Consider the following 10,999-nt stretch of genomic DNA (forward strand, 5'->3'; position numbering starts at 1 on the left):
TTTAATAATATTGCAAGTTTATTCTTCATCTTGTTGAAGCATGACATCACGAAATGACGGTAAATAATACTCCCTCCCTTTCAAATTAGACGGGGTACTTTTCTGTTTAGTCTGTTCCAAAATAAATGACACACTTTTAAATTTGAAAATAATTCAACTTTAAGCTCTTCATTTTACTCTTAATGAGAAGCTTTTATAACCACAAAAATATCATGGTCCCACAAAACTTTTACCACTTAAGCTTTTAAGAATACAAGTTTCAAAAGCCTTTTTTTTTCTTAAACTCCGTGCTGGATCAAACTAACTCATCTAAATTGAAATTGAAACGGAGGGCATTACGTACAATTTATCCAAACATATTATATTTCAGAACGATATTAATACAATAAAATATGATATGATTCTTTATATAACAATCTTCCAAACAAGCTGTAATTTTTGAGTCCGAGTGTCAAACCAAATTACAAGTGAGAAACTATACCTGATTTTTTTTAATGAAAAAAAAAAAGAAAAAAAGAATGGGTGGCAGCCATTGGAACCGTGGCAAGAACGTGTTCGCTTCCGACACTTCCTCCGTGACACAGTTTATATGCAAAATATTACACCATAAACGTCGGTCGGCGTCGGGAAGTTAGCTTGATCCAGAGAAGAAGAGGCACATTTTCCAAATCCTCTTCTTCTCCATTATCTTTACCATAGTTTTTCTATATACTTATTACCTCTTTCTCCTCCTTCTAAGAAATTAGGCGACCAATTTTATTGAGCCGCGAATTATAACATGGCGGATCAAGAGGAATTTGTGAAATGCGTAGAAGACGGAATAAGGCTATCAAAACGAATATATTTCGGCAAAGACCGTGCGGTTGCGCCGCCTAAGCCAATGACGGCAATGGATAAGGCGACGCAATCGTATTTGCCGACGTCACCTATGATGTATGCTGTGGTTGAGAATCCTGCCATTGTTGATAACCCGGATATTCCGAGTTATCAACCTCACGTGCATGGCAGGTGCGATCCACCTGCTTTGATTCCGCTTCAGATGAACGGCGTTTCGGTTGCGGCTGATTGTTATTTTGATACGGCGGTTATTACCGTTACGGGTTCGTGGCGTCTGCATTGCGTCATGACTAGCCGTAGCTGTGACTGTCGTATTGCTGTTCCTATGGGCGAACAGGTAATTACGGAAATTTATTATTATCTCCTTTATTGTAAGAGTTTAAAGTTGTATGCAGTGACAACTCAATTAAAATGTAATTATAGATAAATCCCTATGATTAACATTAATCCTTAACAATGGTAGCTAATTTGCACAATAGTATAGAATTTGCTCCTTTTAGTGATACAATAGACCCTTGTGATCCAGCCCTTCCCCGGACATAGCGCGAGCTTAGAGCACCAGACTATCCTTCTACCTGTTTGAACGCTTGAAACAAAACAACAACAACAACAACAAACCCAGTATATACCCACAAGTGGGGTCTGGAGAGGGTAGTGCGTATGCAGATCTTACCCCTACCTAGTGAAAGTAGAGAGGGTTTGAACGCTTGAAACAAAACAACAACAACAACAACAAACCCAGTATATACCCACAAGTGGGGTCTGGAGAGGGTAGTGCGTATGCAGATCTTACCCCTACCTAGTGAAAGTAGAGAGGGTTTGAACGCTTGAAACAAAACAACAACAACAACAACAAACCCAGTATATACCCACAAGTGGGGTCTGGAGAGGGTAGTGCGTATGCAGATCTTACCCCTACCTAGTGAAAGTAGAGAGGCTGTTTGAGGCTTGAAACGACTCTTATTATATTATGAATGTATTTTAACATGTTATCACATATAAGTACTATTTAGGTTACCAATTAATGCTAATTATAAAGCGTTAGCTGCAAATTTCTTAACATGACTTGATTGTGTAAATATCTTTTAGCTGTTACTGCAAAAAAATATAAAAACTTGCTAAAAATGCATGGAAGTGGCTTTTAATACACTGGGTTTCATAGGTTTCATTGATTTTGGTTAAGTTCTTGCACAAATTTGCCTACAAGTCAAAAGCTTTTGGAAGTTAAAGGAATATATAACTTGAAAGCAATGAGCTTGGTATTCTTTTTTGGTTTAAGCCTTAATAGTTAATGTAGAACTTCTCTGAATGGAGAAATTCTCTGTTTCAACTCGCGTAGATTTTGGGAAATGCTTGTTGAATTCTTACTAATTTTGTGAATCCTTACCATTCTCTTGTTTCACAGAAGTGAAACATTGCTGATTGTTTGTTCCTCAAGTGATGCATTATTTGGCTAACAGGGTTCAATTCTAGGTGTCGACGTTGAGTTACCAAGGAAATCTTACAGCACTAAACTAGTCGCCGAAGATGATGAAAGGGAAAATGTAAAGTTAGCCAAAGTTGAAGATGGATGCTTTCTCAAGCCCCATATATTTACCCTTACAATACCAGAGGTGAACTTCTAATTGTATCCGATCCTATATAATTTGCTTCCTTGTTTCATATATGATTGTTCATTTTACTAATGGAATTACCTTTCCAGATTGATGGTGGAACCTGTATCTCAGTCACAATTAGATGGTCTCAAAAGTTATTGTATCGCGATGGCCAATTTAACTTGAACATACCCTATAGTTTCCCGGAATACGTGACTCCAGTTGGAAAGAAGATGTCTAAGAAAGAAAAGATACAGTTAAATGTTAATTGTGGTCCGGGGACTAATGTTTCGTGTAAGACTATCAGTCACCCTCTTAAGGTGAAGCTTTTCTTGCATTCTACTGATTTATAATTTGTGATAGATGAAACAACTTTGACAGTGCTGTCAATATTGGTTTTTTTAGGAGCAAGAACACAAAGCTGGAAAGTTGCGCTTGTTCTATGAAACTGATGTCCTTAACTGGTCAAGTAGCGACGTTGTGTTTACTTACAAGGTATGCCCTAGATTAATATGTTGCAATAGTTTATTTATCAAATATGTTGAAATCTCTTGTAGCAACATTAAAGCGATATTATTAAGCTTTTCCAAAGATTTGGGTTGTGTGGAACTCTCTCATTAGTCGTCACTGTTTTTTCAGATTTGTTCAACTCCTACTTACCATGGCAATGTACTTCTGCAATCGCCGCCACAACATGATACTGACCAGAGAGAGATGTTCTGCTGCTATCTCTTTCCAGGTGTCCAGGAGGGTAGAACGGTATGATAACTCTTCTTTTCCATTGCCTACTTTTGCATTTATGATTGCTCCAGAAGTTTAATTCTTAACAGAGTTGTAGTTATTCTTCTAAAGTTGGCATCTATTGAATCCAGAAATTGTCTTTCGGTTATAGAAATGATTTTATGTACTATTTTTTTGTTACTTGCTCTTTCAGGGCAAAAGATGAGGTTAACTTGCTAAAACATGTTTAACTGCAAGCTACAAAATATTTGCAGATTTTGATCATCCTTGTCGATGCATAACTCACTAATACATCAAGAAGATGATTTGACGCGCATTTATGTTATCTAAGTTATAAAAAGTAAAACAATTATTTTCCTTTGTTTGTTCAATTTTAAAATGTGCTTTTGGAACGAGAAAGATTCTCATATATTTGATTAATATGACGACTTGCTTTCCTTCTTGGTTCTTAAGGTTCCTCTTTTTCTTTTCTTTTAATTGGTTGGCAATGAGAATGTTATTGCTCTCTTTAGGAAAAAAATGAAACTTTATATATTTTTCATTTCCTTCGAATTTTGTGATAGGTCTTCAGAAAGGAAGTGATATTTGTTGTTGATATAAGTGGGAGCATGAAAGGAAAACCAATCGACGATACCAAACAAGCTCTCTCTGCAGCGTTATCAAAACTTGATCCCCAAGATTTGTTTAATATAATCGCTTTCAACAGTGAAGAGTACCTATTTTCATCATCACTAGAGGTTGCAACCAAAGAGGCTATTGACAATGCAACTCAGTGGATTGACATGAACTTTATTGCTGGTGGCGGTACAAATATCTTGAATCCATTGAAACAGGTTATCTTATCTTCTCATTGACTTTTCAGTTGTATGCTACCATTTATCAGTGTTCCTATTCTTAGTTTCAAGTTGGAGCAGATGAAACCTGGGATAATATCAATCTTTTACTTAAAGATAATGAAAAGAAAAGTGATAGTGTTCCGCCTTGTGTTGATGAAGCTGCTGAACTCGTAAATCTGACGATTAGTTTATGTTTATGAACAGCAGCTCTGAGGAAATGCATTTATTACATTTATCATTAATTGTAAACAACTATGTAAATTAGTACGGTTCTTTGCTTTTAAATTTTACATGAACTAAGATGCTGGTCTAGTGGTCTGTCATGATATAACACCTATTCCTGTATTATCTCAGATAAATGCATTTATTACATTTACATAATCTCTGTTAACAACTTCGTTAACCCTTGATCTCGCAAGAAAAGGCGAGAGTTCGAGAACTTGCGGCTTTAGAGAATCCTAATTTTCCTTAAAAGACAAATCATTTAGCATTGGATTGGAATGGACTTAAATAGAGCTGAATGGATATGAGCATTTGTATCGCTAATCCAACTAGTTTGGGATTGAGGTGTAGTTGATTGATCGAGATCTCGAACTTTTACTTAAATCAAAAAAGTAGATATCTATCCTTTTCTGTGACAAATCTGACAGCAGTGCCTTGTTCCTTTATCAGGCTATAGGGATGTTATCTAAATCTAATGCTGGAGAGTCCATGCCTATCATTTTCCTCATCACGGACGGAGCTGTTGAAGATGAAAGACAGATCTGTGAATTCATGAAGAGTCATCTAACACAGAACAGAACAATGCGCCCACGACTTTACACGTTTGGCATAGGTATGCATTATGTGCAGCATCATCAGCCCCATGATCTCCTCTATGCTTTGTTTTAAAACCAAGTGACATCAGGGAGAGACGGATCCAGGATTTAAATTCTATGGATTCAACTTTTAAGGTTTTTAGCATTGAACCCATTATATTTTTGAAGTTATGGGTTCATATCTATTATTTTTGTAACAATAAGAATTTTTACACAAATTTTTACTCCGTGTCGAAAGTTATGGGTTCAATTGAACCCGTCACTAACACACTACATCCGCCCCTGAGTGACATTGTCTCAAAACTTCCCAGTCCATGTTCGAATAGCTTGCAATTGTCATCATTTTAAAGCCACGTAACGTTATCTCAAAACTCTTCTCAATCCATGTAACATTAGTTTTGCATTTGTTATTGCTCTACTATATATTTACAAACTTAGTAAGCAGTTGGTCTTCAGGTTTGTTTTTAGGCTGTTACTAGCTCATTGCCATATCATTGCTGCTCATTGTAGACACCTAAATCTGAATGGTCGCATGCTGCTTCGTAACTTTGTGCCTTGATTCTCTTTCTGCAATAAGTAATTTTTCCTTAGTGCAGTAGATATATGCTCTTTCAACATCTGATTCTAATTTGAGATATTTTTCAGGATTGTTCTGCAACCACTATTTTCTGCGCACACTAGCATTGATGAGTCGGGGACATTATGATGCTGCTTTAGACGTTGGTGAGTTTTTTACTTGTACAAAGTTTTTCTTTTGAGAACTGTTGCCCAAATGCTATTGTCACATGATTGAATCTCTTGATTTCATTAAATTGATTTGCTATAAGGTTATTACCTTTTGATTTCTGCATAATTAATTGCACATTTACTATCAAGTACAAGATCTTACTAGTAGATTCCTACATATACTCCAATTAATGTCCGCCAAATTGTATCGATAATGCTCCAAAATTAAACAAAGATTTTCTATTGTTGTGATGGAGGTTAATATTGTCCTATCGTGAGCACATGGATGTCATTATATTGTTGTCTAGAAATTTTACATATCTGGCCCCTCAATATCTGGTAGCTGAAAAATAGCACAATTTACTTTGGGTAATCATGAGGAAAATATATGACGGTCGTGCTCGTCTTGGACTTGGCCGTGCCCTTTGGGCCAGCCATGCTCATGCAACGCCGACGTCAGTGAGGCCATATTACATTGTTGTTACTATTGTTTGTTGCTTGGTTGCTTTATTTTCACTGTTCCTCGAGCCGAGGGTCTATCAGAAACAACCTCTCTATCTTTATAAGGTAGGGTAGGTAAGGTAGGGTAGGTATGTGTACATACTACCCTTCCCAGACCCCACCTATGGGATTACACTGGATTTGTTGTTGTTGTTGTTGTTGTAATCACGAGGAAAATGCTTTTTTATCATGTAGATGTAGTTTCCAAGTGTCTCCCAAAAATATTGTTTCTAAGGCTGGTGTTTTGAAGCAGTGCGTTTGGTCCTATTTTGCTAGAGATACTTAGACATAGCTTGCCTGCTTTTGTTATGCAAATTCATAGCAGTTGTGACCTGAAACTGAATGCCATTTCTCGTGTTGGTGATTGTTCAGAATCACTCGAAGATCGTTTGGAGAGGCTGTTCTCCAGGGCATCATCCGTCATCCTTGCGAATATTGCCTTTGAGAACGTTGATGGTCTTGAAGAATTTGAGGTGCGCATATGAATATATATTTTCTTACAAACATTTCTTGGATTGTTTAAACATAGTATAATAGTAATATTTTATTACGAGTTTTATCTGTTGTTTCAACAGACAGACGCAATTACAAATAGCTCAAGAATGGAATGGAAGCTCTAATTTCATATTTTTAATAATGACATTTAAATTTTCATGACAGGTATTTCCCTCTCAAATTCCAGACCTGTCTTCTGAGGAACCAATAGTCTTATCGGGCAGATACCGAGGAGTATTTCCTGAGATGATCAAAGCTAAAGGAATCCTAGCAGACATGAGTAATTTCTCTGTGGAGTTAAAAGAGATTGAGTCCAAAGACATACCTCTTGACAAGGTAAGGAAGCAAACTCAGTTATATATGCATTATCAACAGAAATGACATGTTTTATAGCTTTTTAATTCTGCATATTTCGTCCCAAGAGTAAAAACGAAATCACAAGAAATGCATGATCTAGCGACATCCCAGTATTCATATTGTCCCTATTTGCCTGATGGCCATTCATATACATGCGAACCATAGAATTGTTCCATGGTTAGAGACTGTTTCGTATGCATCTTATTGAAGGTTTTCCTGCACTCCGTTTCACTGTGCAAAGTTATATGCTCGCATTTTTAGGCTGGAATTGATAAGTGGAAGTCATGAAAAAGGGGATCCTTCTTTTCGCACTTTAGATCAAGAGGAAGGGTTGCCCTTCCAATATGGACTATATATACATATTTATAGCAATAATAGTTAGTATGTTCAATCTTATTGCTATGCTATTGGTAAGACAAAAAAGGAAAGGTTCACTTTCCTTAACAGGCTCTTCTTATGTCAACTGAAAATTTCCGGTGTTAGTACTATCAGCAAAGGGTCGGTTAAACTTTTAAGTATGAGTCAGGTACAGAACTACATGGATACCATATTAAGGTAAACTTGAATGTTTGTTCCTTAACTTTTAAGTGAACAGTTTATCTGTCCGGATTCTTGATTGAACTGATGAGAACATTTTATGGCTTTCGGCTGAAATACATATTACTCTATTGATTTCCAGTTTCCAAATTAGTGCACTTGGTTTAAGATGCTCATGTTTTATATTTATTTATGTTATATTGAATATGCAGATAATGGTAAAGCAGCAGGTTGAAATACTCACGGCTCAGGCCTGGTTTACGGAAAATAAGGATCTCGCACAGAAGGTTATTGAACTCTACTTTTTATGTTTGAATATATGAATCGTTTATCCTGATCCTATTATTTCACCCTTTATATTCTTGGCTTAGTTCTCATGCAGTTTTCACATTACTGAGCCCTTCTCCTTTGTTGACAGATAGCAAAAATGAGTGCACAAAATGCAGTAGTCTCTGAATATGCACGCATGGCATTGGTATCGACAGAAAGAGTAAGAGTCGTTAAGCCAACCACGAAGAGGAAGGTACGCATGGAATTTGTTGAGCTTCAATTTCAGTACATTCTGACATATTTAGATCAACAATTCTGAGTAGACAATTTGGTAACCTCAGGTTCCACAAATGACTAAACTTTTTCATTTAGTCTATTCTATTGTAACTCATTCTAAGTTGTTGTCATGTGACTAGGAGGTCACGGGTTCAAGCCGTGGAAATACAACCTCTTGCAAAAATGCAGGGTAAGGCTGCGTACAATAGACCCTTGTGGTCCGGCCCTTCCGTACCGCGCATAGCGGGAGCTTAGTGCACAAGGCTGCCCTTTATTGTAGCTCATTCATTTACATGGTACATGAGTAGTCGCCATCTCTAGAAGCTCACTTTCGCGTCACTCTTGACAATCTTCATAAAGAGTCAAGCAACCATAGTCTAGTATTTACTTCATTGTCAGGGTACTTTTAAATATTTATGGCATTGAAACTGTAGCGGAGTCAGAATTTTCACTAAGGGGTGTCAAAATAAAAAGAAGTAGACACACGAAAAAGTCAAGGGGAGTATATATATATATATACATAGTGTAAGTTTTTGGACCTTGGGATAAGGTGGCTCTGCCACTGCATTGAAATCCAACAAGGGAAACCTCATACCAGACTAATAAGAAAACAAGTCTGAGTTTGTCAAGAAACATGTGTTCTCGTAATGGAGTAATAGACACAAGACTCAGAATTAACTATCATTTGCTAAAATAGTTCATTTCATTATTATACTCGTTGTCTTTCAGGTTCATTCTGATGCTGAGAAGATAGGGGAGCGTATAGTAGAGAAGACGATACTGCTACACTACCTCGGCATTGGTTTTGGTAACCTCACAGCGACGATTGAGAATATTCCTCCTGGAGCCATCGAGTCAGAGGACGAAGCAGCAGAGATTATCGCAAAAGCAACGTCTAATTGTTGCGTAAAATTGTGTGGTATATGCTGCTGTTGCGGTTGCTGTATTAGGACATGTTCTAAGATGAATCATCAGTGTGCAATTGCACTCTCACAATTGCTAGGTGCATTGGGATGTTTAGGTTGCTTTGCTTGCTGTCAATACTGCTGCTGTGGAAATGATAAGTGAGAACAAATTATAAGCCTTAAATTCCACAAGATTTTGTTGTATGTTGTGTCAAAAATGAGAGAGTATACAATTAGATGATAGTGAACATTTTTCATGAGTTTTTTTTTCTCCCCGTGTTTGGTATCAATTGTATTACAACATTTTGTCAATAGGTACATATTTTATTCTACTAAGCAATTGTCAAGAATGTTGCCAATTGCTACCAACTTATTGTAAATAACCTTTTGAATTGGTTTTGGATATTTGTAATCGGGGAGAAGAAAATACCAAGTCAAGACAGATTACAGCTTTCGGCTTATTTTGGCTATTCATTACATATTCATAATTCATGCGTTTTTACTCAAACGTTACAAGTGATATGCATGTGCATGGATCTTGTATATCATTCTCTTTGTTCCACGTTCCCTTTATTTTACTGTGAAATATTGATCGTTATTTTTCTACTTTAAGGGAAACCATATTCATTTGAATTTTGAATTCCGTTTTATATAGGTGTTAAAACTTTACTCATCTATTCTTTCACAAATCAATTTTTCCAAAAATTTAACTCCTCAATTACCCTTTAACTAATTAAGATCAAATGCTAGTTTATTTGCATATTCTGGCTAAACTCCATAAAAAGATACTAAAGATATGATAGACCCCTTCAATAGGTACAGTTTCGAGAACTCGTTGCTAAAGGTAAGAATTTCGTTAAGGATATTTAACATAAATATATATAGGGTAATATCTGACTTATATAGACAATATAATTATTCGGCGAATGGTGTTCAATTGACCACCTTGATCATACGAGGCATCACCACACTCTGGAACCGATGAATTCATCAATCATTAATATCCATCTTATATATATATATATATATATATATATATATATATATATATTGGCCAAAGCATTTGGGATATTTAGATTCTTTGGTTTCTTGATTTGTTCTAGCACAACCCTTCTTTTTCTTTATTTAATTTTTTAGTTATACATAGGGTAGGGGTAGGGATTACAAGGTGGTCGGAAATCGAGCCATCACTAACGAGATGAAAGTTCAGGTAGTNCTTAAACAAGATTCAACCCTTGAAGCTAAGCGTTACACTCTAGTGTCTACTGTGTTCAGGTGTAAAAACGCTAAGGGTTCTTAGCTCGTAGCCCATTAATCCTAATCTAAAACTAAAAAGAACAAAAACAAAACTACCTATACCCGGTTCAAGTCAAACCCTTGGAAAAGAACCGTGGCCCAAAGAGAAACCAAGGGGGAGTTGCTACACTACCTACAAATAAAAAAAATGAAAAAAATCTTTTTGGTCTTTTCTCTAGACTAACTTCCCTCAAGAAAATTGTCTAAAGGATCCGTCATCAGGAAGAGTCTCCATATTCTATACATAGGGTAGGGGTAGGGATTACAAGGTGGTCGGAAATCGAGCCATCACTAACGAGATGAAAGTTCAGGTAGTCAACCAAATAACGTAATGCTCAATCTGCTAGCTCAAAATACAAGAAATGTAGATAATTAAAGCTGAAGGAAAGTTGATCTACCATACAATAATATGGAGAATCAAATTATCGACAATCGAAAGAGTTGTGGGACAAACCAAACGTCACTTTTGCTGGGCGGTATTTTATGAGATGTCCTTTTTATCAACTTAATCATAATCATTAAAGCAACGCACGTTGATTAAATCAAAGATAACTTAGATTTTGAAAGCATAAACGTACACGCTTTGGGGCCTGATTAATCCAAATTCATGTTAGTAAATCTCATTTTGAAAATGCTCGCTAATAAAGGCGCCTTCAATTTTCACCTCCCTAGTTTTTTTTTTGTTAATTTCATGATCGACAAAGGGTGATGCTTTTGTCTAATTATTTCATGATAGATATAAAAATCAGCTGTGATGCAAGTAAGACATGTAAAGTTGCTATTTGGTGAGCATAGAAGTAGAGAGCTTA

General features: G+C 36.3%; 1 protein-coding gene across 1 annotated transcript; it reads left to right on the plus strand.

Moving 5' to 3' along the window:
- LOC109226580 lies at window positions 484–9,364 on the plus strand. The gene is made up of 13 exons (XM_019391383.1): window positions 484–1,174; window positions 2,298–2,450; window positions 2,540–2,752; window positions 2,838–2,927; window positions 3,072–3,191; window positions 3,737–4,006; window positions 4,682–4,844; window positions 5,473–5,550; window positions 6,427–6,527; window positions 6,715–6,885; window positions 7,656–7,730; window positions 7,862–7,966; window positions 8,719–9,364. Exons 1-13 carry the CDS (start codon window positions 779–781, stop codon window positions 9,055–9,057), a joined length of 2,274 nt encoding a protein of 757 aa, XP_019246928.1. The 5' UTR covers window positions 484–778; the 3' UTR covers window positions 9,058–9,364.

The sequence above is a fragment of the Nicotiana attenuata genome, chromosome 6 (genome assembly GCF_001879085.1).
Source record: "Nicotiana attenuata strain UT chromosome 6, NIATTr2, whole genome shotgun sequence".
Taxonomy (NCBI): domain Eukaryota; kingdom Viridiplantae; phylum Streptophyta; class Magnoliopsida; order Solanales; family Solanaceae; genus Nicotiana; species Nicotiana attenuata.

What these genes read in the sequence shown, in the direction of transcription:
- LOC109226580 (XM_019391383.1), top strand. Translation starts at nt 779, where the DNA reads ATGGCGGATCAAGAGGAATTTGTGAAATGCGTAGAAGACGGAATAAGG. An exon ending in ATAAGGATCTCGCACAGAAG is followed by an intron (nt 7,731 to 7,861) that starts GTTATTGAACTC and finishes CTTTGTTGACAG; the next exon opens with ATAGCAAAAATGAGTGCACA. An exon ending in AGCCAACCACGAAGAGGAAG is followed by an intron (nt 7,967 to 8,718) that starts GTACGCATGGAA and finishes GTTGTCTTTCAG; the next exon opens with GTTCATTCTGATGCTGAGAA.